The sequence below is a fragment of the Ursus arctos genome, unplaced genomic scaffold, assembly GCF_023065955.2.
Source record: "Ursus arctos isolate Adak ecotype North America unplaced genomic scaffold, UrsArc2.0 scaffold_32, whole genome shotgun sequence".
NCBI classification, from domain to species: domain Eukaryota; kingdom Metazoa; phylum Chordata; class Mammalia; order Carnivora; family Ursidae; genus Ursus; species Ursus arctos.
This window is the reverse complement of record NW_026623008.1, coordinates 31157691-31185221: the sequence shown is the minus strand read 5'-3', so window position 1 is coordinate 31185221 and position 27531 is coordinate 31157691. Positions and strand designations below refer to the sequence as shown.

Sequence of the window (27531 nt, the reverse complement as noted above, 5' to 3'; positions counted from 1 at the left end):
CTTTGTATGATTTTTGTTATCAAGCAGACACTGAGGGACAGACAACCACAGACTGTGCTGGAACCAGAGTGGGTCAGTCAGAGATGCTCAGCATCCAGGCCCCTGTTCTGCTCAGAGTTTGCGCTCAGCTCCCCCTGCAGTCCCCGTCACTGTGTCACCCAGGACACAGTAGTACACAGCGGAATCTGACGCTTGCACTGAGCCTTTCTCCAGGTGGAAGGATTTGGAATCTTTGCCATACGTGGCTTCAAATCCTTTATTTCTTCCCTTCTCCTGGTCCCTCGAGGCTTTCAGGAGGAGCTATAGACCTTCTCCCGGATACTGGACATACCAGAAAAGAGTGGGATACCCAGTTGTTGAGTAAGTACAGTTCATAGTCACGGAAGCCTCCTCTGAGAGGGTCACTGGCCTTCCGTCTGGGTCACTGAGTTTCCATGGGTCTGTCCTGAGGAAAAAGAAGAGACCCGTGTCACCTTGGGCATAAAACTCTCGAATAAAATTATAGTCAAAAGTTTTGCAGACACAATGGAAGAAAGAATCCAATTTTTCAGAGGCATTTTACTTACCAAGCATTACGAGTACCACAGTCACGAAGCCTGGAGAACACTTCATCTCTGCAGTGTCACCTAAATAATGTTCTTCATTCTTACCATGAAGAAACGTTGGAGGGACAGAGAAATGATGAGTGCAAGCCCACATTTCACACAGGAAATGGGATTGTGGTGGGAAGCTGCGCCCCCTGGTGGACGGGGACTGAAGTGCGTGCGTGTTGGCCAGAATCCTCCCCAAGTCAGCCATGTGTTTCTTTTTTTTTCAATAATAATTTTTTATTATGTTATGTTAGTCGCCATACAGTACATCCTTAGTTTTTGATGTAGTGTTCCATGATTCATTATTTGCGTATAACACCCAGTGCTCCACGCAATATGCGCCCTCCTTAATATCCATCACTGGGCTGTCCCAATCCTCCATCCCCCTCAAGGGAAGAATGAGGGGGGGTAGTAAACAGAAGAGGAAATGAATCAGGAGAGACTATGGACTCTGGGAAATGGCCGTGTGTTTCATCCCTGACTTCATGAGGCACATGTCAGTCTTTGGGTGCCCTTGGAAGTCTGAACAACAGCAGTTCTGTCCTCTCAGGTCTAATTGTTCTTAAGACATTACCCGATATGGAAGTTCATTAACACAGCATCCCAGGGTGTTTCTGTAGCTGGAGGGTAGCAATCTTCTAAAGCATCTTACTACAATATTCCACAATATTCTCATGTGTCATGTGGGCCAGCGTATAATCCCGACTGCCAGGAAAGGGGATGGGGTTGAATACAGAGAAAGTAATAGGAAGTCAGGTCATTGCTGAGAGAATCTGTGTTTTTGGCATTGTGCCTTAATATTTAAAACTGTGACTGTCAGTTTTTAAGTACTCGCTAAATCTTTGTTATTTAACAGAAATAATGAACAAATGGTGTTTACTTGAAATACAGTATTTACTGGGTCCTAAAATAATACCAATCATAAGGAATACTATCTTTTTAATAAAAGCTTTTTAGAAGAAACATCAACAGTATTTTATAACCAAATTTTTAATAGTCAACTATTCCTAAATTTCAGAATCATTAAAAAGTGAAAAATAAGAGTTCTAGACAGAAGAAACATCATACATGAAGTTGTCAGATCTGCATAGAATGATCTGAAATTCTTACTTATGTTCTCACTGTTTTGTTGACTCCAACATAAGGTGACTAGTGTATGGGAATCAGGCAGCAAATACTAATGCTGCACTCTTAACAGGTTTTAGCCTCAAGGATGCTTTCCATTACCATGGCTCTGTCACATTGTTGCCAAGATTTAAAAAAGAAAGATTTCCCTACAAGGTAAGAAATCAGGATTATGAGGATAACGTTCTGGAGAGGGGCACATCTTCTGTAAAGCCCTGTAAACAGTTATCTCCAGACATATAAATGGAAGCTTAGCTCAGGCTGTTTCCTGGAGGCCACTCTCCAGAGAATCAGGTCAAGGGGCTTCATGAGTCCAGAGCCAACATGGGAACGGTTTCCCAGATGCAGAGTGAAGTACAAAACTCAGGCCTGGAAACACTTTCAGTTCATGTATCTCTTCCCTTCCCCTCCGCCTTCCAAATCACATTGTCAGAACCTGCCACAAAACTATGCTAGAAGGGAATTTGGGACAAGCCCCTACAAACCTGTATTCAGGTACAAAGGAAGAATCCCAAAGAGGTTGGATGATGCTGGTTGAAAATAAACAGGCAGTCAGTTGGGCTTCAGGCTCTTGGTTTTGACTGGGGTCATGATCTGGATGTTGGGATGGAGCCCCCATGGGCCTCCAGGCTCACCAGGAGTCTGCTCCAGATTCTCGCCCTCCCTGTCTTCCTCTCCCTCTGCCCCTCCCCCACCCATGCTTGCACTCCCTCTAGCTCCCTCTCTTAAATAAATAAATAAACAAATAAATAAATAATCATTAAAAAAAAGAAAGAAAATAAACAGTATATAGCACATGGATGCAAAAGACATACCTTAAAGAAAAAACATAGTTTCCGGCCAATGAAAGCCTACAGGAGAAATATTTTGCTTTTTTAGGTCACACAAGAAGCCTTGGACAATGTTGAGGGAAGATGCTGCATAGTAAATTTGGATATTTAATGGCTTTTTAATGCATAATTTACATACAATAAACTGCACAAAATTAAACAATTCTATATTATTTGACACATGTATATATTTATAAAACCATCACCACAATCAAGATAACGAACACATGCATCACCCCAAATGTTTCTTCATGTCTCTTAATCCCTCTCTCAACCCTCTCCTGCCCCTATATCCAGGAAACACTCCAATCATGAATTAGTCTACATATTTCATCATTTTGTATAAATTTTGTACAAATTGCACTCTTGTCTGGCTTCTTCTCAACATATTTATCTTTAAATTCTTCACGGGTTATAATTATCAAGGCAGGTTCTTCTGTTGCTGTGTAGCATCCCGTCACGTGCTTATAAAACAATTTGTCTATTCACCAATTGATGACCTTATCAATTAGTCCCATGGCGCTGTTACAAATAAAACTGCTGTGAACAGTTGTGTTTAAGATATTCTCTAGAAATAAGCTTTCATTTCTCTTGGGTCCATATCTGGGAGAATGGCTGGATCATATGGCAGATGTACAATTGACTTTGCTAAACCAATTTGTTCTGGTAGATGCTCTGTAGAATCCCTTGCATTTTCTGCTCAGTGATGTTGCTATTGATAAATATAAGTTCACTTCACCCTTTCCAAACTGTATGGCTTTTGTCTCTTCCACGTGTCTTATTGCATTGGCTGGAAACTCTGCTTCAATATTATATACAAGTGAGGATGAAAATTCTTCTCTTACATTCAAAACTAAGGAGAAAGCATTTAAGCTTTCACCATCAAGTATGACATTTGATGCAGGCTTTTTGTTGAGCCCTTTTTAAAGGTGAGGATTCCCTTTAATTCTATCTAATTTGTTGGGACTTCCTCTCAGGAATGAATCTGGATTTGTCCAATACTTTTTCTGTACCTGTTAAGATTACCCACCTAAATTGCTCATTAGTTGTAACCTCGTCAAACTCTTTGGATATATTATTGATACATTGTCACAAAAAATACTGAAGAAGATATCACTCTCCATTTTAAAAATAATGAAACAAAGCTCAAAAGTATCAAGAAAGTTCATGGCAGAGCTAATAGTTTAGAAAAAAGAACTGGATGATAGCAAAAGCCTGTTCCCTGTTTTGATCAATATAGACTATTGTCAGAGAAGGATTGAGAGAGAGACCAGATGGTCGCTAATGACTTTTTCCCAAGCCCTTGAAATATTTTAAGACGCCCTTTAGCAGGTTCTTTATTTATGCAAATGGAAGTGATGAGAAGAATTAAATAATTGCAAGTTTGTCTCTTTTACCAAAAGAGGAAAGAAAACGTAGCATAATGGATACCCAACCTGATACTCAGGAGCTGACCACTGGATAGTGGCTTCACCATTCCATTTAGACCCGTTAGTAGACACCTGATTTAAGCAATGCACGGTAGCAAGAGTGACAAACTCTTCCAGGGTTTTTGATGCACCAATATGTTGGAGCCCCATCCATGACTAGTGGTCACTCTCTTTCTCTGTTCCTTGAAACCTGCTTGTGATAATGCAGTCCAGAGCATAGTTGCTCCAATTAACTACTATAAACGTTTCCAAAACATTTGGAAATAGAATGGCCTTATGATCCAGAAACTCAACTGTTGTCGCGCACTGAAACAAAGTTCTCAGACACCCGTCTGAGCGGCTGTGCAGGGCTGCCTCTGCAAGGGAGAGCTGCAGTAGCTGAATCCTGCAGATAGCTCTTATTTTGTTTTTTTATCAGAAAAGCAGGGACAGATGCCTCCAAGCATAGGAAAGGAGAAGAAGGGGATGGCAAGTATCTTGAAGCAGGCTTGCACTGTTTCCTACATGTAGGCACGCAGTGAGTCAGTCATGGGATAAAGGAGGAGCGGGATGTCTGGGCAAGCAGTAGCCAGGTGCAGAAAGGGGGGACTGAGGATTACATGAGCTTTTAGCTTATGTCCTGCCCCTGGGGATCATGGGATCCTGCTCCTACTGGGCCATTGCATTTAATAGCCTGAGAACAGGAACACTGCTGACATTTTAGCTGCTTCCACAGTCACACGTTAGGGCTTCCAATATGTTTTCTAAGAATAACCACATTCAACTTCAGGATTCTACTAAAAAATGGAAAGAATTTGGCTATATACCCACAATATTGAGATATTTATGGATTCTTCTTTCCACCAAAAGGTAGAAGCAACCCAAAAGTCCATCCACAGATACATATAGATAAACAAGATGTGGTAGGTACATACACTGTAATATTACTCAACCTTACAAAGGAAATAAACTCTGTCACATGCTGCAACATGGATGAACCCTGAGGACATTGTGTCAAATGAAATGTCACAAAATGACCAATATTGCAGAATTCCACTTCTATGAGGTATCTGAAGTCATCAAACTTATGGAAAGAGAAAACAGAACGGTAGTTCTCAAGGACTGGAGGGATGGAGCGATGGAGAGTGATTGATTAATGAGTACAAGTATTTAGTTTTTCTTTCTTTTTTTTAAAAAAAGGTTTTTATTTATTTATTTGACAGAGAGAGACAGCCAGCTAGAGAGGGAATACAGCAGGGGGAGTGGGAGAGGAAGAAGCAGGCTCCCAGCAGAGAAGCCTGATGTGGGGCTCAATCTCAGAATGCCGGGATCACGCCCTGAGCCGAAGGCAGACGCTTAACAACTGAGCCACCCAGGCACCCCTAGTTTTTCAAGATGAAAAGAATTCTGGAAATGGATGGTGTTGCTGGTTGAACGACAATATAAATGTATTTAATACCACCGAACTCTACACTGAAAAATTTTTTAAATGGTAAAAATATATGTTAAAATGGTACAAGTTTATAATTAAAAATGTTTGAAGAGATTCTAAAGATTTCTATTTTACACATCTGCCTTTCTAGCAAATATAAGAGAGTGTTGCAATGCAAGACCAATTATCAACCATCCATTACCATCGAATTTTAAGACACTGGAGAAATGGGGTTGGAGATGGAAGTAGGAAAATGGAGAGAATGAGGATTTTGGAGTGTGGAGCATTGATCAAACAGGCAGTGCCCAGAAGTGGGCAAACTGAGCCACATGTTGGCAAAAGTGCTTTTTTTTCTTTTCATAATAATATTTTATTATATTATGTTATTCACCATAGAGTACATCCTTGGTTTTTGTTGTAAAGTTCCATGATTCATTAGTTGCGTATAACACCCAGTGCACCATGCAATACGTGCCCTCCTTACTACCCATCACCGGTCTCTCCCATTCACCCACCCCCCTCCCCTCTGAAGCCCTCAGTTTGTTTCTCAGAGTCCATAGTCTCTCCTGCTTCATTCCCTCTCTGATTACCCCCCTTTCTTTATCCCTTTCTTCTCCTACCGATCTCCCTAGTTCTTATGTTCCATAGATGAGAGAAATAATATGATAATTGTCTTTCTCTGCTTGACTTATTTCACTTAGCATTATCTCCTCCAGTGCCGTCCATGTTGCAGCAAATGTTGAGAAATCGTTCTTTCTGATGGCTGAGTAATATTCCATTGTATATATGGACCACATCTTCTTAATCCAGTCATCTGTTGAAGGGCACCTCGGCTCCTTCCACGATTTAGCTATTGTGGACAATGCTGCTATGAACATTAGGGTGCATACGGCCCTTCTCTTCACTACGTCTGCCTCTTTGGGAAATACCAGGCAAAAGTGCTTTTGAAGGAGTGTTGAAGTCAAGGGCAGGAACAAAGAGGAAAACTCACCCTCTGCACCTTCACACTGTCCCCCTAAGAGCCCCTAGTTATGAGCATTTGGAAATAAGACTGGTGAGAAGCAGGAAAACGTCCAGGATGCAGACTGAGCACATCTGCACTGGAGGCGTTAGTAAGATGGAATGAACACCAGTACGAACTACGTCACAGAGCAGGCACGTGAGAAACTGAATGTGAATATGATGACTCACAGCAAACAAACCGAATTAAACTAAGTCATTAAATGGTATAAAACATCATGATATAAAACAAGAAAAGGAAAATCACACAGACATTCATGGCCTTTCTTACTCAAACAATGCCTGTAACATAATATACACATAAATATGTACTGAACAAATTGATCTGAAAAATCCTGCAATTCCCACACATTGTTACTGAGTTTTGAGTCAAGGGTTTCTAAATTTCCTTAGCCAATCATTGTAGCTGAATCTAATTACAAAAGGGCAAATTATTTTTTGTGACGATTCTAGTCTTCAGTAAACAATTACAACATAAATTTTCAGGGATGAGGAAGTGTTTGATGCATGATAACTCTTATCCAGAGAGGTATTTTCCTAGAGTGAGGTTTCCCTCCAAGCCTACACGTGTGCTGCCACAGCCCTAGCCACTTCCTGTCTGGGATGGCAATGCCCCCCCTCGGGCCCAACAGCAGGGAGGGGCATCAGGAAGAGCCCTGGGTTTGGGTACACCTCCCTCCATCAAGCCACTCACTGTGGCCTCCCTCAGTGCACAGAGATACACTGCGGAATCCTCCAGCTCTGAAGCTGAGATGACAAGTTGGATGGATTTTCTTGTCTTCTGGAAATTCAGTGAGTAGCAACCATCAGTGGCATTTTGCTGCTGTAAGAATCCTGACGAATCAGGAAAATCATCACCCCACTGCTGGGCTGCTTGTACCACAGTAGACTGTAACTTGGGTCACTTGTACTAAGTGTGCATTCCAGAGCGACAGCCCCCTTCTCCTGCACTAACATTGTCGGTTGGGCTTGAGTTACCTTCTGGGCAATACTGGATCCTGAAGGAAAAAGCACAGAATCAGAGACTTCAGGAATATGTGATGTGCACAAAGAACTTTCTATTTTACTCACTGTCATCCCTCCTTCCCAAGGTATCCGCAAGATCCTATCTCTCAAGATTTTAGGTCATAGAGGAGGCATATTCCCACAGGGACCGTCTTACCTAGCCACACGGAAGCCACGAGCACCCTCAGAAGCCTGGAGAGCAACATGTTTGAGTTCTCCCACTAGATGGAAAATGTCTTCTTCTTCTCCTCCTTCTTCTTCTTCTTCAATTTCAGGGCTTGGCACAGTGAGGGGAGCCTGACAGTGTGAGGGAAGGATTGCTGGGTATGTGCTGCTGTGGCCCCGGAACAGGAATCAGGGGTTTCCTGGTGGAGCAAGTGTGTGGGTCCTGTCGTAATTATGTTCCAGCTGAAAGTCTCACTACCGAAAATTCTTTTCCATTAAGCAACTTTAATTGAAAACCTTACATCTGAAAATAAGCATGAGCAAAATTTATATTGAAATGAGGATTTGAGGATTGATGGTTTAACTGTGATGTTCATTCATTACATGTGTGATAAAGTGGGTGCGTGGCACTTACCAAAAATACGACAGGTGGGGCTCCCTTTGGGAGCACATATACTAAAATTAGAATGATCCAGAGAAAATTAACATGGCCCAGGTGCAAGAATGACATGCAAAGTCACGAAGCACTCTATAACTTTTAAATACTACATGTAATGAATTATGGAAACCACATAAGATTTAAGAATTATGAAAAAAGATGTAAGCGTCATGTATGTTCACACCATGTGATTTCACCCAGGGTAGAGATAAATCACTTTATGATAAGAAGGTAAAGTGTTTAGACTAATCACTGTCGCTCTTTCAATGTAGCATATTGTTACGCCAGCGTTCCTCCTCAAGACCCATGTCTGCTCAGATGCCTATGTTGGACCCAAAGACAGAAAAATCAAATCACTCTTTGCCGAAGAGTTCGGGCTGCAGCCCTCAGACCATACATCCTGTCACCGAAGTCTCCTTCTCCTCACTGTTTTCGTCGCCACAGCTCAGCTCTGCTCAGAAAGGCCAGAATAGACAGCAGAGTTTGGTCATTAGGTTATCAATCTTTTGAATTTATATTTTTCCGATTACATCAGTTGAACCTAGTAAGCTTCCATGGTTCGTACGCTCAGTTCTGAGCCCTCTAGGGGACCACCCGGTCTTCTTATATACCTTCTCTCCCCCCCAGTACCCTCAACACATGCACACACATGCACACCCGTGCACACACAGGCGTGCACCAGTGTGGGCAATGACATCTCCCTCAATTCTCCAAAAATGTGTGGTGCTTCTTTTCCCTGACCCTTTCCCGAGGGCACAGCACACATGGAGGGGCTTCCACACCAGCCCCGGGTTTCCCCTCATCTAGTCTTCCATGCAAGTTTGCCCCTCTCCACATACAGCTCATTTTCTGGAATTGGTTGGCATCACTGTCTGCTGATAGCTTCTTTCATGTTTCTGTTTGTGCCTATGGTTTTCTGCCCTTTGGAATGTCTTTCCTAAATTTTTTAAAGAGGCGCCTGGGTGGCTCAGTCAGTTAAGCTTCTGAGTTAAGTTCAGGTCAGGATCTCAGGGTCCTGGGATTGAGCCCTGTCTCCTGCTCCCTGCTCAGCGGGGACTCTGCTTCTCCCTCTCCTTCTGCCCCTCCCCCTGCTTCTGTTCATACACTCTCTCTCAAAAATAAATAAATAAATAAATAAATAAATAAATAAATAAATAAAGAATCCTTTAAAAAAACAATACAAGAGAAATCAAGAGATAAAGGTGTATTATTAATCTACCATGGTTTTTTTTAAAGATTTTATTTTTAAGTAATCTTTACACCCAGCATGGGCTCGAACTCAAAGGCTTGAGATGCAGAGTCCCAGGTCTACCCACAGAGCCAGCCAGGGACCCAGGTCTACCATGTTTATTCAAATGTCTGAGAAAACTCTTATTATATATCCTTCCAATTGTTTAAAGTATATTTTTCACATGCATTTATATTTACACAGGTTGGAAAATAAAAATTACATTTTAAACCAAGTAAATAAAAAATTACTTTAAACCAAGAATATATAACTAACATAATAGGGAATATATTAGTATTCTGATCATAGCTCATTCATAAAATCTGCAGATAAGGAGATAATAATTAAGGAAGATTGAACAATAATGACAAAGTCTTGCACTGCAACACAGATATTGCTTTTCTATTATTCTTTATACAACTTCACTGACTCCCATACAGTCTCCCAAACCCATGATTTGTGGCTCTCTGTGAGAGGCTGTAAAACAGGAGGTAGAGAAATCTATAGGATTTCCCTCCCAGTGTCACGTATCGATCTATATTGTTGGGAAACATCAGTGCAAGAGCATTTCTCTCACCGTATTTTCTGGACACTGAGAATTATCTCACTTGAGTACTTACTGTCAGAAAGCCAACTGACCTATTTAACTGGTCAGGATATGACCTATTTCTTCAAATCTGTTTCTGCCCCCACCCCTTCATGGTGAATATCAGTCTGTGTTGGCCAGGTGATTTACTAGAAAAGAAAGCAGGGCAGAGGTCCCCGGACTCTCTTTTCCTTGCTCGGGTACATGTGTTCCTCATCCTTTCTTCCCTTCCCCTCTTTCTCTACTGAAACCTGGTTTGGGGCTGAAGCTCTCCCATCACCTCTCCTGCCACACTCTGTCAGGAAGGCACTGGACATCACCACCTTCTCAGACACCGTGTGTCTCTAAAAGTGTCACAGACACAGCAACACCCACCAGGGTGCCCTGAACAACTTGTGGGGCTGGACGTTCACTGCAAGGATGAGCAAGAGACCCCTTCATTGTTACGTGGTTTTACCATGAAATCGCTTACGCCCTGGCTGAGGGACTCCTGGCATCAAACTGTCCTCAGTGTCACTAAGGAACAGCTGGGGTGGGAATGTGACTTCTGGTTCCTATACTCTCGACATCTCTATGATTTTATAACAAGCAGACACTGGAGGACAGACAAGCACAGACTGAGCTGGAACGAGAGTGGCTCAGTCAGAGATGCTCAGCATCCAGGTCCCTGTTCTGCTCAGAGTTTGTGCTCAGCTCCCCCTGCAGTCCCCGTCACTGTGTCACTCAGGGCACAGTAGTACACAGCGGAATCTGATGCTTGCACTGAACCTTTCTCCAGGTGGAAGGATTTGGATTTGCTGTCCAAGGTGGCTTCAAATCCTTTATTGCGTCCCTTCTCCTGGTCCCTCGACACACTCAGGAGGAGCTGTGGGTCTTCTTCCGGATACTGGACATACCACAAAAGAGTGGGGTACAAAGTTGTGGTATAGGTACAGTTTATAGTCACGGAAGCCTCTTCTGAGAGGGACACTTGGCCTTCTGTCTGGGTCCCTGAGTCTCCATGGGTTTGTCCTGAGGAAAAAGAAAAGAGACCTGTGTCACCTTGGGCATAAAGCTCTTGGATAAAATTATAGTCAAAGCTTTTGCTGATACAAAAGAAGGAAGAATCCAAATTTTAAAAGACATTTACTCACCAAGCATTAAGAGTGCGACAGTCATGAAGCCTGCAGAACATTTCATCTTCGAGTGTCACCTAAATAATATTCTTCATTCGTACCATGAAGAAACATTGGAGGGACAGAGAAATGATCAATGCAAGCCCACATTTCACACAGGAAATGGGATTGTGCTGGGAAGCTGCGCCCCCTGGTGGACGGGGACTGAAATAGTGCATGTTGGCCAGAGTCCTTAAAACACTGAGAGACAACATGAGGCTGGGCATGCAATTGCTACTCCAGACCCCTTTATAAAATCCAAACCTTGGAGAAGCTACATTAATTCAAGAAGATGAATTAATGAAAATCTCATATATATGTAATTTTACAAAAAAATTATGAGGTCAGTGTCGGTCAATATGTTTTTAATGTTGGTCACAACTTCCAAATACTATAAAGAAGATGAGGTCTCTTAACTTTCTAACTTTTCTTAACCCTTTCATGTGTCTCCTGCATCCTATTAGAAATGCACATCAAATTCATGAGTATTTGATGTATTCATGTAATTCAAAAAAAATAGTGTAAGAAATACAATGTCTCACAGTAAAAAGACAATGTAAAAGCTAAGAAAAAATGCTTGGGAAGTCATCTGAATATACATTTCCAACTAAGAGCCTGATATAACCACCTCTTTAAAAAGATAAAGACAAAAGCATGGAAAAGTTCAATAATCCAATCTTAGTTACAGAAAATTTGGCACTAAATTTTGTAAAGAATCATTATGAATGATTGATTTTCCTGATCCGTGGAAACAAGATATATCAAAGTCAGGACAGCTGCCTGGTGCAACCAAATGATCTCTAGGGAGCACTTGCTATGATCCACCAGAGACAATACTTCACGCTGGGAATATACTGGACGCAACATTAAACAAACACTAGTGGGGAGACTTTTCTAGGATGGCTGACAATGGGGCTGTCCATGCCTTTCTGGGAGTCAAGGAAATCCCATAAAATCTGGAAGGTAGAATACACCCTGAAATACTGTCCTAAGGAAACATTTGAGTATCTCCGAAGGGATCTGACACAGTTGCGTTCCCTCCATGAGCTATGAGGGTGGACAGGTAATGGTATGTTATTTTCTACGTGGGTTGAACCAGTCTCTTGCCTGAAAGCCACAGCAATCACAAGAGTTAAATATCAACTGGATTTTGTGTTACTGCCTGTGCCATTTCAATTACTCTCTAGGTAGCAGAGGAAATTTCTCTGGGACAGTTAGGTAAGGTTAGGCCTCACACAGAAACTTCACTTCTCCTGTCACACACCAACCCTCTGGAAAAGTGGAAACATCAAATGGAATATTAACACTGAAATGAGTCACTGTAGCAGTTCCCCTTGAACTACTGCGGCCTGGTACAGCCTTAGCCCTCACGGCCCTGCATCCTTCCAAGTCCTGGGCTGTCTCATGATGGACTGCTCACTGTGGCCCACATAACTCAGATGCCCCAACCACACGCATTCCAACCTTCACAAACTGAACTAGACCCTCTTCCTTTCATCCCAGGTACAGACTGCTCTGTGGACAGTCATTTAATCACCATCACATGACCTAAACCTTTGGTGCTCTGAACAAAATCCCAGAAAAAGACTGCCCTTGAGATATATGAAATGACCTTATATATACAATTTATTACCAGTTTGGCAGATAAAGTAGGAGAAATGGATCCTTGGTTACATGTTTATCGACTAGTATGACATTATGCATCCTTCACTGACAGGAATTGAGAGAGTTACTTGTATTGGAGATCTTAAACTGAGGTTCTCTGGAGAATCAGCAGAAACAGCACACAGATAAGAGTACATGCAAGCATTGAAATACTTGTGCACGCACGTATTGAAATGAGCATGTAATTGCATAAAGCAGACAGTTCCACCCAGGCCATTAGAAGAGAACTCTCCTAGATGTTTGGAACCACCAATTTTAATCCTTTGCATTCTTTTGAGGTTATTTTGAAACTTTAGAGGTATTTTCCCATTTTAATGGTGAAGTGTTACATATTTCTGATTATCTTGACTTTGTTCTCCTATTAATAAAATAACTTGCATGCGCATAGCCTTTATTTGAGACAATACCCACCACGGTGCTGTAGTTCAGCTCAGCACAGCCATTGCCAGTGCGACAAAGTTTAAGAATTATTGCAGGGTTGCCTGGGTGGAGCAGTTGGTTAAGCACTAGGTTCTTGATTTCAAGCACAGGTTGAGATCTCAAGATCATGAGATTGAGCCCTGCATTGGGGTCCGTGCTCAGCAGGCAGCCCGTGTGGGATTCTCTCTCCCTCTTCTTGTGCTCCTCCCACTTGAGCTCTCTCTAAAATAAATGAAATAATTTTTTAAAAAATCACTGGATGTGTCATTTCATATGAACTCCTGGAAAAAACAAGTAATAACCATACCCTAATTGGCACTGCTAGAGAGTGAATCTTCATCAATTAAATTACCCTTAAAATGTGAAAAAGTATCTACTGATAAAAATTTAAGATGACGTTTGTACAACAAAACTCGTGCACAGCACGTGACTCATCTTGATTATATGAGCTGATCCAACCTTCAGCACCATCTCTGCGATATCAACTGGCAGACATATTTTGTAGACTATGTGTCAAGTCTCTAAAGGAATTCGAACACTTGAAATGATGAGCTATTCCTATGAAAATGACGTCAAAGTTCAAAATCTCAGTGGTAGGAAACACTGAGAGTGGTGACAGAGGTGAGGTCATGGGTGTGCCCGGTGGCATGTGGTTCCTCCCACCGAGACATGCAGTTCTCAAACGATTATGTGTTGCATGCTGCCATCAATTGGACGCTTTTAAAACACAAAAATATGAGGAGACCAATGTTGCGAGGAGTGGGGAATATGGAAGCGTGTAATGGCAGAAGAATGGCACAAGGGAGCTTGGGAGAGCAAAGAAACTATTCTGTACAGTGATTGTACGATGGTGACATGATCTATACAATGTGTTAAATTTCAAAATTCACAGAAATGGACACCAAAAATAGTGAATTTTCTACATAATTATTTTAAAATAAAAAATGTAGGGGCATCTGGTTTGCTCAGCTGGGTAAGGGTCTGCCGGGAGGTTGGGTCATAATCCTGGGTCCTGGGATGTGGTCCTGCATTGGGCTCCATGATCAGCCAGGAGTCTGCTTCTCCCTCTCCCGCCACCCCTCCCCCATTCCTGCACACCCCTTCTGTCTCTCTCTTTTTCTCTCAGATAAATTTAAAAAATCTTTTTAAAAACTCAATTGAGGTATTATAAATAAATAAATAATTTCAAGACTGACATCAAAATGGCAAAATAGGAATTTTCTACCATCTCCACCATCCCTTCCCCCAAAAAAACCAGTGATTTTCATAGTCATAACTAAACTACAGAGAGTGCCTGTGAAGAAGTCCAGAGAGGAGACACAGCACACCGTGGAACAGAACAATCTGAGATTGGACAGATTGAGGAGGGCACGAAGACCAATTTCACTTTACCCTCCTCACCCCCACCCATGTGACACAGCTCCGAGTCCAGAGAAACCTTCCAGCCTGTGATTTCCACATGGAGGGAAGTGAGAACATGTGAATGAACACATGGCCCTCCAGCTCCGGAGGAGGCTGCATGAGAAAAACCTCTTTCTAGCCCAGCCAGAACACTGAGGGGTACTGCTCACTGGGGAGCGGGGTGCACTTGGCAGAACAGCACCCAGGGCTTTTGGGGGGCAGTAAACCAACAGGGACCCAGAAACCATGGCACAGCCTCCATGGTTAGCCTGCAGCCCCCCACAGATGGTCCACGGGCACACACGACACTCAGTGCCTCACCCGCACATCATCGCACCCTGCGACCTGCCACCAGCGCCCTCCGGGGCAGCAAGAGGGAGCTTCTGTAAGCAACTAGTGAGCATGTGCAGAAAGCAGCCCATCTCCTGGGTTGGAGAAACCACGCAGACGCAGTCAGCACCGGCCTGGAGAAAGCCAACGAAAGGGAGACTCTCAGCACCCAGTCTGGCCTCACAGGATGGAGAGAAGGCCCTGAAGTTGGTGCTCCGTGGTCCAGGCAGTAGGAGACAGACACACCCACCGCGTGAAGGTGTGAAGCCTGACCCTGTCTGGATCTGAGCTACGGACTCCCCGCACACTCCAGCTAAACCCTTGCTGCTTCCACTGCGCCAGTGCTCCTCTAAATAGGATCGAGCGTTCAAACCTGTAGCAACGGCACCCTCTGTCTCGCTTCTGACTTAAGAAGAAATGAACTGATAACATAGACGCAGGCTTCCTTCTGACCCCATTGTCAGGCTGGCAGGAAATAGGCCAATCAGGAGTCACGTTGCTTCTGCTGCGGGGAGCTGGGGGTACAAGGAGCCAGAGAATCGAGCCCATCCACGTCTTGGGCTACAGTCCTGACCTCCTTTGTTCTGTGTGATAGACTGAATTTAATCTGATGTGTTTCCCAATGAGAACAGCCAGTTAGCAATAACTCACAACCATAACTCAGCTAAGAGAAACCATTCTCACTGTGCCCATTGCCAGTTAGATCCACCGTTAGTTAGGAAGACTTAGAGGGACTTGACGGGAGCCTACCCTTGAGCAGGGGTGGAAGAATGAGGGAATTAAATATTTACACAACTTCTTTATTTCCTTTGACTTTTTTCCAACACTAGAGATACCACTTCTACTTCTTTTTTTTTTTTTTTTTAAGAGCATTGTGGCTAGTAATGTTTAATTCTGTCAAACGTGAACACGTGGCAGGGAGGCTGGCAGCTGTCATCTCTACATTAGCCATTAGTCCAAATGCCTTTGTGCAATCTGCTAATACTAGTAAGGTGGCTGACACACACATGTAAAATTTCCCACATATCTCAGAAGGAAGATTTTCATTATAACGATAACAGAAAATTACAAGTCCAAGAATAAATTATCTTCAAACAACTGAGCTTTATTAAAAAAGAGATGCATATATGTGGAAAGAAACAGTATGTTGTAAAACAATCAAATAATCAGATATACAGAATAAGGATATTTCTTTTCAAAATCAATTTATAAGTTTAATTCAATCATAAAGCTTAAATTCAAATGATGAGTAAGTAGCAGAATTCTCCTTCTTTCTTTAACATCTACTGGTAATTAATTATGTGAAAAAGTTTGTGCTACTTACTAAAAATATACCAGTGAGTGAAATACAAAATTCTGTCTCCTAAATTCTATGAGAGGGTAATTGTGAACAGAGACCTACAAAATTTTGTAAACGAGAGTAGATTTCTGAGTTTTCTGAAACTCACATTGTCAAATCACTCCCTATCTTAATTTCCCTCAAATGCACAAATAGTACATACCACTCCCACACTTTAAAGGAAAACCTGTTCACAGTTTCTGAACAAGAAAGTGGTCAAAGCACATAGAAAATTTCAGCAGTCAACTTTGCGCCAAATACAGAGGAACAAAACTAATATGAAACCATAATTAATGAAAATACCTCACAGAGCTATTTTGAATCACAAGTTAAATGAAAACTTAAAAAAAAATAAAATTAAAAAAAAAAAAAACCCAGATCGTTGAGGGAAAGATTTGATGAAGTAGGAAATGCTCAAATCAAAATCCATAAAGTGAAAAAATCATGAATGTAATTCTAATGAATCTTTGTAGAGACTAAAAGGAATATTAGCAATATTATCTGTTTACAGAATTATCACTTTCATGTTTCTACTTTCCATACTTCTATATTTGGCATGTGATGTTTTAGAATCAGAAAAATTAAAAATGCTATCTTTGAAACTAGTATTAAGTGCCCATTCATAATAAGGACTGTATTAGTGGTTATTTACAGCAGAAGACTCTGAATAGCCAATGTAAATTTTCTTAAAACCTGAATTTCAAAATAAAACATTACTAGCTCCATTCAAGTATCCACCAAAAAACAGTCATTCAACAAAATGTTCTAACCCTGTCTGCGTCATCTCCATCCTAATAGTCTTATTATATGCTTTTAACATCGAACACATTAGCTTCCACCTACAGACAGACAACAACACAAACGCTATCCTGGAAGGTCTGTGTCAAAGGCCAGGGGGCTGCCCCGGTGGCAGGTTGGAGTGCAGGCAGCAGGTGTCTGGGGAGCAGTGTGTGCTTGCCGCACAGAAGTACACAGCTGAGTCTTCAGGCTGCGAGTCTGCGATGTGCAGGGACAGATGTCTGGCCGTCTTATTCAGTAAGACAGTGAGCCTTTGGTCTTCTTTTGTGGTCATGCTTGAACGAATGTCTATAAGGAGCTGGGGACCTTTTCCAAGCTCTTGATTATACCAAGGGAAGTAGTCTGAGGCACTGTCTGAATAGCTGCAGTTGATGACAGAGCTGCGTCCCTGCCGCACACTCAGGGTAGAAGGCCGCTGCTCCACAGTCTCTCCTCGGCTGAGCCCTGTGCAGAAAGAAATGGTCAGAGAGAGGAGAAGAGATTCCAGGTTCTTACGCTTCTGAATGCTCTTTTCTACACTAACGGGGGAAACCTGAGTAAAGCCAGTCTTGACTTCTGAAGACCGTCCACTAATATCCTCCGTGTCCCATACTTGACAACTCACAGCTCAGCTGCAGCCACGAGAACATGATTAAAGCTCCCCTGGATGTCCTCATGGCTCCTCCCCGTTAGACCAGCTTCAGAACTGCAGCCTCCAGCCAGCTCAGCTCCTGCTCTTGTCAGGCCGTCCCCTTCCTCTAACAGAGGACTTTCCCACATGGTCCCCCAGCCAATGAGAAAAAGGCCCTGCTCCTGCCACAGTCTAGTGCACCAGATGCACAAAAACGAGCCTTCCACGTGTTCTGCGTCGGCACAGGTGCACTTCCGTCTGTGGTCACAGCGCTACTGACCTCACCGGGGAAATGTGCTTCTCCTCGCCTGTGCCTCTGAGGGGCTCACCTGCAGCAAGACGGCAATCAGTCAAGCAAATTATATGTTAGATCAGGGATGGAGTGCACAGCAAGAATGTGGAGGTCAAGATTTATACCTCTGCGCACCACTGAGTCACTGATAGTAAGTTGGAAAGATACAGATGTTACTGCTGTGTATTCCATGATAGGCCTGGTGCACATGTTTGAAATCAGGAAGGAATCATGATTCATTCTCTTAAAAAAGAAGTTAGAGAAACTTCCCTTTCTGCCAAATCTATCATTCTCATTTTTCATGGAGAAAACTCTTTGTAAAAGGAACGTGTAACCCAAGCTTAGAGTAAGAGAGAGAAGATCATTTGATATTTCAGATGCCTCTGATATGAGGCTCTGTTCCTCCTAGCTAGTCCTGCCCGTGACCTTGCTTTTTTTCAGAGGATCGAGAGTACCAACAGTCAAAATGTGGACTATTCCCTTACTTAAGATGACTAAAACAGAAAGTAAAGGACCAAATCTAAACAATAAGGGAGCAGGGGGGATAACTTCCATTAGTTCTTAATATTTCAACTATAAGAAACACTTAGACCCAAGACTGGACTAATTCACATAAAGAAATCCGACATGATTTAAGAAATCTTTTTGAATGCTATGTGTTTTATATTCTGGAAAGTACTGAAAGACAGAGTAGAAATTCAGATGAAACCTCAACCTGCAAACTCAGAAAATATAACCGCAAAAGTTTATTCGTGAAGTGATTTCATTATCTCAAATCAAAATAGATGGCATGTCCTCAAATACAATTACTGACTCATGGCCTCAGGACCATTTCCTCTAAAGTATCAGCCATCTATCCTGTCATACTTCCCACTCCCTGGCAACACTGCTTCACGTTCCATACTCCATCAGATTTCTCCTAAACGCCACTACAGTGTTCTTTCCCTGACACTCATTGATAAAGTTCTCCAGTCCTTGAGTTTCCAGAATTATCTCTCTCTACCAAAAACACTTTCTCACTCACATTAATTTCTGGAAATTTCTTTTTTTTTTAAAGATTTTATTTATTTATTCGACAGAGATAGAGACAGCCAGTGAGAGAAGGAACACAAGCAGGGGGAGTGGGAGAGGAAGAAGCAGACTCATAGCGGAGGAGCCTGATGTGGGGCTCGATCCCATAACGCCGAGATCACGCCCTGAGCTGAAGGCAGACGCCCAACCGCTGTGCCACCCAGGCGCCCCTAATTTCTGGAAATTTCTGATGACCTCTGTGAGAATAAATCCGGGGAAGCATAAATATTTCATGTACTCCAGGAATGGTACCAACAGGAAACTGGTCCTAAAGAACTGACCAGGAGAAAACGTCTCTGGGAATGAAGACTACCTCATTTCTAAAAGCAGAAGTCCCTTTCCTGTGATTCCTACTCATGAATCCTCTGAAATGACAAAGAATAAACTCATCTTCCTTCCACCTCTCCAACCCTGAAAGATTTAAAGGCAGCTATGGTGAAGATAGCTGCACATATATGAATATATGCACATATATGAAATTGTTTTTATGTTTGGAAAACTTCTTGATTCAGAGCATCTTCCATTCTCTCACCGGTTTCCCATAAAATAAGAATTCTCAAACTCTTCTCTGGGCAAATTTCCCTCTTCTCAGAGACCGATAAGACAATATTTGCTCTTGTGAGGTGTGACACTGACAACGAATGTAATGGTCTGAATATGGCCATTCATATGAATGACTCTCTTCCATGAGTTAACTATTGCAGAGAAACAGCCATTCTTGGAACAAAATTCCCAGCTCCATGATGATTTCATAGAATATTGCTTTACTTTTTGTTAAAGTGTTGGCCTAGAAAACCTTCATCTACCATCTTCATGGACTTCCAGCTACATGAGTCTTCATTCCAATGATCATTTTGCTGACAATGTGTGAAATATAGTCATTATAGTCATTGTGACTTCAAGGGATGTCCACCTGGGATAAGAAATGTATTTGCTATTTTGGGAAAAGTCCTTAGAAATGCATGTCGGTGTTCACACGGCACCACCACCTTTGGCTTTGTCCTACAGAAACAGTGAGAGATGCATGAGTTCGCTGGTAGAGTAACAGCTGCTCAGCCTGAGTCTCCCTTCCTGCCTAAGGTCTCAGACTTTTACACAAAGTGGACCTCTCCATTCAGGCATTGAAACTGATTGGACCACAGCTTTATCAGACCCAAACTGCAGAGATCTAAATGGCTGGGCTTGCATTAAACACTTTCTCTTTACGCAGCAGGATGGTCCCACAGCACAGAGGCAGGGGAAAGAATGTTTTAAAGGAAGTAGGAAACCCACTTTCTTTCTCACACAGCTCATTTAGTACCTAATTGTTCCATACTGTCATCTTGGTTACAGTCTCTGTTTTGTAAAATGAAGTTGGACTCAAGAATTTCTAAGGGCTCATCCAGCTCCAAATTCCTTTGATACTATAAAGCAAATATGTGTTGAGAACTGTCTGTGTGCAGTGTGGACTGGTGTCAGAGTGGGATGAAATTACCTGCATCATGGACCCCAAGTCCATTTTCACAACCACACAGGGTATAGTGGGTCTGAGGTTGACCCTGACCCTCTTCAGAATAGACACACAATCCTCAGGATGAGGTCCTGTTTGGGTTTTCATTTCTTCCATGAGATCAGTAAGGTGCCAAGGAGAACTAAATCCAAATTAACATGGAAAAAAATGGAACTTTATTCACTGAGTGGAAAGCCCTTTGTAGGCAGTGAGACCAGGGGCCTCCAAGGCTGAGCCATGGGTAAACAGGGTGTTCTTCTGCAGTTGTATTTCTTCTAGGTATCTGTTACATATTATTTATGTATCGTATGAAAAAAAGAAAGAATCTCCGCAGTGGAGACAACCGAGGGGAGGTGGGTGAGCTCACCAATATGAAAAGTTGGGAGCACTTTCTAAAACAGCCTAATTGCTTACTGGATTCTGGATTTCTCCATAAGACTTTAGTTTGGAGGTTCAAAATTTCCAGCCAGGGATACCTATACAAGTTTTGAGATTATTTCAAAATGAAAATGTAAGATCTTTATTCAAAAAGCAGGGAAAAGGTGTCAGTAGGTAATGTTACTTGGGGACCATTTTTTGAAAATGCTTTAAGTCTTCATGCATATTAGTTTCATGTCTCTCAATTTAATTTTTTAAAGACTTTATTATTTTCAAACATTTCAACCAGGTTCCAAGATAATGAGGCAGGTGTCCTGAGGTCCCAGTGCACCGCTGCCCCCGCACGGGTATCGCCTCTTCCACGGTCAACTCCCCCGGACACCTTCCACCACGGACTAGCCTACACTGCCACGTCAGGTCGCCCAAAGCCCACAGTTTACCTGGGGTTCACTCCTGCTGTTGTTCATTCTGTGGGTGTGAACAAATGTAAGTACGTGTCCACCATTGTCGTTTTGGAGATGTGGGCTCACTGCCCTGACCATGCTCTGTGCTCTTCATCCCTGCTGCTCCGCTCAACCCTTGGCATCCACAGTCTTTTACTCCTTCTATAGTTTTGCTTCTTCCAGAAAGTCATAGAATTGGAATCATACTATATGTAGCCTTTCCAGATGGTCTTTTTTCTCTTAGTAAAATGCATATAAAGTCTCCTTATGCCTTCATCACTTCATGGCTCATCTCTTTTTTGCACCAAATCATATTCCATCTTGGATGGACCACCATTTGTTTATTCATTCACTTATTGAAGGACATGCTGTGAACTGCCAAGTTTGGCAATTGTGAATAAACTGCCGTAAAACACCTGTGTACAAATCTGTGTGTGGACATAAGTTTTCAACCCCTTTGGGTAAATACTCAGGAAGCCACTGCTGGATCGGACTGTAAGACTGTGTTTAGTTGTATAAGAAACTGCCAAACAGCTTTATTGAAACATCCCCGCAAACACTTTCCTTTTGTGGTAATTTCCCAACAATATTTACTGCACCCTTTGCTGACATCGAAACCCCAGCTAGTCCAAAGCAGGCACAGACCCCAGGTGGCCCTGCCCCCTACTCAGCGCACACACCACCTGCCGTGACCCAGACCTGGAGCCTCCTGCCTGTGTCCTGCTGCCCCATGCATCTCTCTGCTCAGGCACTTGCTCCTCCCACTCACGGACTCACTTAGAAAGGACAAGGACAAAGATTAAATTACTATGAATTTCAAGACAGTGAGGGCCCAGCATTAAATCAAGGGCAGGCTTCCTTGGGAGAGCGGGGGGCTGTGTAACTGCCCAGGTCCCCTCTTCAAGAAGCTGGCTGCTCCCAGCTTTGGGAGTCTGCCCGTTTACCTCCATCTGAATTTTCGGGGCACAGGCCTTCCTATCAATGCCCTTTCATCAACATAAACAACAGCAGGCTGGAATTCAGTGTGTGCTGTAATCATTCCACATGCAAGTTTCAGCTTAAGGTTTGGGGTCAGCAGTCTTTGTCTCTGGTTACAACAGAGATGGGGATGTTTAGGGTAATCCTGGAAGTTTTTTGCTTCCTTTCCCAAACTGGGAATGATGTTACAAAATCATGAGTAATAGAGTCATTCAAAATGCAAGGAATAGCAATGGATTTTCATGGAACAGAAAAAAAATCTCATGGTAAGTGTTTTTTACACGATACCAATTAAATTAAAAAAAAATAGACATCACAGGTCTTACCTGTTAGAATGGCCAAAATCCAAAACACTAACACCACCAAATGCTGGTGTCAAAAACTCAGAAATAGTCCAGGTCAATCCAATGAATTTCACCAAAGTGTTAATTAGTACAAGTGTTATGTGCACATCCCAAAAAGAGAGTTCATGAGTTGGGAGCACTCAAACCTAACCATGGAATGGAGCTCAGGGGTATATTGTCGGAAAGCAGTTTGTATAGTGAGGAGACCGGAGCGTATCTTCTTCACAGTGACTGGTTATAATACCAGAGTTGCTGTAACTGATATCAGAGATGGCTCAGTGGGTGCCTCACATCAAACTTAGGAAACAGTTCAAGTTTCGCTTAGGATTTCCAAAGGCACAGCCAAAACGATGCAGGTCAAGTTGGTCTGACAAAATAAACTAAATCAAGCTTTATTTGTAGGACTAAACTGATTTGGAAGTGATCTTTGCCCAGGGAATTTTCAAGGCTTATCTGTTTGGATTTTATTTAATACCAGCAAGGCTGTCCGGCAACAGGAAACCTCATTTATGGCTGACGGGAATGCACAATGGTAACACCGCATTGGAACACAAGACTAGCAGTTTCTTACACAACTACACAGACTCCTACCAAATGATCTAGCGATGACAATCTTTAGTGTTTACCCAAATGGCTGGAAATTCTGCTACACAAAAACTTGCACACAAATGTTTATAGCAGCTTAATTCATTTTTGACAAAACATGAGAGCAACCAAGATGTCCTTCGGTAGAAGAAAGGGTAAGTAAACTATGGTATAGCCAGACAAGCTGAATCTTATTCAGTGCTAAAAAGAAACGAGCTATCAAGCCATGGAGAGATGTGGAGGAAACTTACATGCATATTTCTTTTTTAAAAAATAATATTTCTTTTGTTATATTAATCACCATACAGTACATCCCCAGTTCTTGATACAATGTTCCATGATTCATTACTTGCATATAACACCCAGTGCACCATGCAATACATGCCCTCCTTAATATCCATCACCGGCCCATCCCAATCCCCCACCCCCCCTCCCCTCTGAAGCCCTCAGTTTGTTTCCCAGAGTCCACAGCCTCTAATGGTTCATTCCCCCTTCTGTTTACTCCCCATTCATTCTTCCCTTCCTTCTCCTACGGATCTTCCTATTTCTTGGAGCCAATCTGAAAAGGCTGTATTCTGTTTGATACCCACTATAGGACATTCTGAAAAAGGTAAAACTATGGAGACAGTAAAAAGATCAGTGGTTGCCAGGGGTTAGAGGGAGGAAGGGAAAAACTTCTTTAAGTAAAGGAATGTTGAACTGATGAGCAAAAATTAAAAGCATAGTAATACACAAGATGAGGGGAAATTATTTATGTGCTCCTCTCAATTCCTCAAAGACCAACTTGCAGTGTTGTGCTGGGTTTAGAAGTGATCATTGCTTCTTATAAAGGGCCGAGGAGTACACGGTTGTTCTGTGACTTAGACAGTTTCTCATGTGGCCCACGTAATTTATTCCCTCCACCTCAATACCTTCAACACACACACACACACACACACACACACACACACACACACCCCCCAACGTGGGCAACACCATCTTCCTCAATTATCCAAACTATGTGGTACTTCTTTTCCCTGACCCTTTCCTGAGGGCACAGCACACACCAAGTTGCTTCCACACCAGCCCTGGGTTTCCCCTTCTCTAGTCTTTCTTTCTTTTTTTTTTTTTAAGATTTTATTTATTTATTTGACGGAGAGAGAGACAGCCAGCGAGAGAGGGAACACAAGCAGGGGGAGTGGGAGAGGAAGAAGCAGGCTCATAGCGGAAGAGCCTGATGTGGGGCTCGATCCCGTAACGCCAGGATCACGCCCTGAGCCAAAGACAGACGCTTAACTGCTGTGCCACCCAGGAGCCCCAACCCTTCTCTAGTCTTTCATGCAAGTCTTTGCCCCTCTCCATCTACAGCTCATTTTCTAAAATTAGTTGGTGTCACTGCCTGCTAGGAGCTTCTTTTCTATTTCTCTCTGTGTTTGCAGCTTTCTGCCCTTTCAGATATCTTTACTATCTTTTTTAATAGAGTTTTAGAAAAATCAAGAGGTAAACATGCATTATTAATCTAGCATGGGTTTTTTTTAAAGATTTTATTTTTAAGTAGTCTCAACACCCAACATGGGGCTCGAACTTACAACCACGAGATCCAGAATAGCAGCTCTACCTTCTGAGCTCACAGTAACCCTAGTCTACCATTTTATCCAAATGTCCGAGAAAAATCCTTATTATATACCTTTTTGAATTGTTTCAAGTACATTCTGACATGTAGTTATATTGATAGAGGTTTCAAAAAAGTTTATATTTTAAACCAATAAAAAATTGATTTAAACCAAGAATATACACTAATATATAGGGAAATGTATTAATATTCTAATCACAGCTCATTCATAAAATCTACTGAAGTGGATAATAATTAAAGAAGATCACCAGGCACCTGGGTGGCTCAGTTGGTTAAGCAACTGACTCTTGCATTTGGCTCAGGTCATGATCTCAGAATCCTGAGATCAAGCCCCATGTCAGGCTCCCCGCTCAATGAGGAGTCTGCTTGAGATTTTCTCCCCACCTCCCGCACCCCCCAAATCCCCCCCCCACATGCTCTGGCTGTCTCTCACTCTCTTTCTAAAGTAAACAGATAAGACCTTAAAAATATTTTAAAAAATAAAGAAGATTGCAGCCTTTTTGGCAAAGTCTTGCACTGCAATACAGACAACTGCTTTTCTATTATTCTTTGTACAACTTCACTTATCCCCCATACAGTCTCCCAATCCCATGATTTGTGGCTCCCTGTGACAGCTTGCAAAACAAGAATTAGAGACATCTATAGGATCTCCCCCTCAGTGTCGCCTATCTATTTATATTGTTAGGAAACATCAGTGCAAGAGCATTTTCTCTCACCGTATTTCCTAGGCTCTGAGAAGGATCTCCTTGAGTTCCTACTGTCAGAAAGCCAATTGATCTATTTAACTGGCTAGCCATGACCCACTTCCTCCATTCTGTTTCTGCCTCTACTTCTTCAGTTGAAAATCAGCCTGTGTTTACCACCTGATTTACTCGAAAATAAACCAGGGCTGAGGTCCTGGGCTTCTCTTTTCCTTGCTCGGGTACATGTGTTCTTCCTCCTTTCTTCCCTTCCCCTCTTTCTCTACTAAAACCTGGTTTGAGGCTGAAGTTCTGCCATCACCTCTCCTGCCACACTCTGTCAGGAAGACACTGGGCAGAGGCCACCTTCTCAGACACACCGTGTGCCTCTAAAAGTTTCACAGACACAGCAACACCCACCAGGATACCCTGAACAACTTGTGGGGCTGGATGTTCACTGCAAGGATGAGCAAGAGACCATGTGATTTTACCTGGAAATTACCTACTCCCTAGCTGAGGGACTCTTGGCATCAAACTCTCCTCAGTGTCACTAAGGAACAGCTGGGGTGGGGATGTGACTTCTGGTTCCTATAATCTCGGCGTCTCTATGATTTTGTATCAAGCAGACACTGGGGGACAGACAACCACAGACTGAGCTGGAACCAGAGTGGCTCAGTCAGAGACGCTCAGCATCCAGGCCCCTGTTCTGCTCAGAGTTTGCACTCAGCTCCCCCTGCAGTCCCCGTCACTGTGTCATTCATGGCACAGTAGTACACAGCTGAATCTGACACTTGCACTGAGCCTTTCTCCAGGTGGAAGGATTTGGAATCTTTGTCATAGGTGGCTTCAAATCCTTTGTTGATTCCCTTCTCCTTCTCCTTCATGGCTTTCAGGAGGAGCTGTAGACCTTCTCCTGGATACTGGACATACCAGAAAAGAGTGGGGGACCATGTCGTTGAAAAAGTACAGTTTATAGTCATGGAAGCCTTTTCTGAGAGGGTCAGTTGGCCTTCTGTCTGGGTCACTGAGTCTCCATGGGTTTGTCCTGAGGAAAAAGAAGAGACCTGTGTCACCTGGGCATAAAACTCTTGAATAAAATTATAGTCAAAAGTTTTCTGACAGGGGCGCGTGGGTGGCTCAGTTGTTAAGCGTCTGCCTTCAGCTCAGGGCGTGATCCCAGAGTCCTGGGATCGAGCCACGTGTCGGGCTCCTCCGCTGGGAGCCTGCTTCTTCCTCTCCCACTCCCCCTACTTGTGTTCCCTTTCTATCTGGCTGTCTCTCTGTCAAATAAATAAATAAAATCTTTAAAAAAAAAGTTTTCTGACACTTGGAAGAAAGAATCCAAGTTTTAAGAGGCATTTTACTTACCAAGCATTAAGAGTACCACAGTCACGAAGCCTGGAGAACACTTCATCTCTGCAGTGTCACCTAAATAATGTTCTTCTTTCTTACCATGAAGAAGCTTTGGATTGACAGAGAAATGAACAGTGCAAGCCCACGTTTCACACAGGAAATGTGGTTGTGATGGGAAGCTGCGCCCCCTGGTGGATGGGGACTGAGTGCGTGCGTGTTGGCCAGAGTCCTCCCCAAGTCACCATGTGTTTCATCCCTGACTTCATGAGGCACATGTCAGTCTTCAGGTGCCCCTGGAATTCTGAACAGCAATCCTGCCCTCTCAGATCTATTTTGTTCTTGAGACACTACCTGATATGGAAGGTCTTTAACACAGCATCGCAGGGCGTTTCTGTAGGTGGGAGGATAATAATCTTCTAAGCATCTTACTACAGTGCTTCATATTCTCATGTGCCATGTGGGCCAGCCTGTAACCCACCGACTGCCAGAAATGGGTTGGGGTTGAACATGGAAAAAGTAATAGGAAGTCAGGACATTGCTGAGTGATTCTTCGTTTTTGGTACTGTGCCCCAATATTTAGAACTGTGACTGTCATTTTTTTAAGCACTCCCTAAATAATTGTTAAATTAAACAGAAATGAACAAATGGCCTTTAATTGGTATACAGTATTTACTGGGTCCTAAAATAATACCAATTATAAGGAATACTTATCTTTTTAATGAAGGCTTTCAGAAGAAAAGTCACACTATTTTATAGTCAA

General features: G+C 42.7%; 1 non-coding gene, 1 pseudogene and 2 gene segments (V, D, J or C); 1 reads left to right on the top strand and 3 right to left on the bottom strand.

Annotated features, from left to right (window-relative positions):
* Positions 1-401: 401 nt before the first annotated feature.
* LOC130542281 (T cell receptor alpha variable 14/delta variable 4-like) lies at positions 402-7617 on the bottom strand (annotated as a pseudogene).
* A 393-nt stretch (positions 7618-8010) lies between these two features.
* Positions 8011-8115, top strand: LOC125282192 (U6 spliceosomal RNA). Its single transcript, XR_007189344.1, has one exon. It is a non-coding gene; the product is annotated as a U6 spliceosomal RNA (small nuclear RNA).
* A 2390-nt stretch (positions 8116-10505) lies between these two features.
* Positions 10506-11043, bottom strand: LOC130542280 (T cell receptor alpha variable 9-2-like). The segment is given in 2 exon segments: positions 10506-10840; positions 10963-11043. Coding segments are annotated over 2 exon segments (381 nt in total).
* Positions 11044-26128: 15085 nt separating this feature from the next.
* On the bottom strand, positions 26129-26868 carry LOC130542279 (T cell receptor alpha variable 9-2-like). The segment is given in 2 exon segments: positions 26129-26463; positions 26787-26868. Coding segments are annotated over 2 exon segments (381 nt in total).
* Positions 26869-27531: the final 663 nt, after the last annotated feature.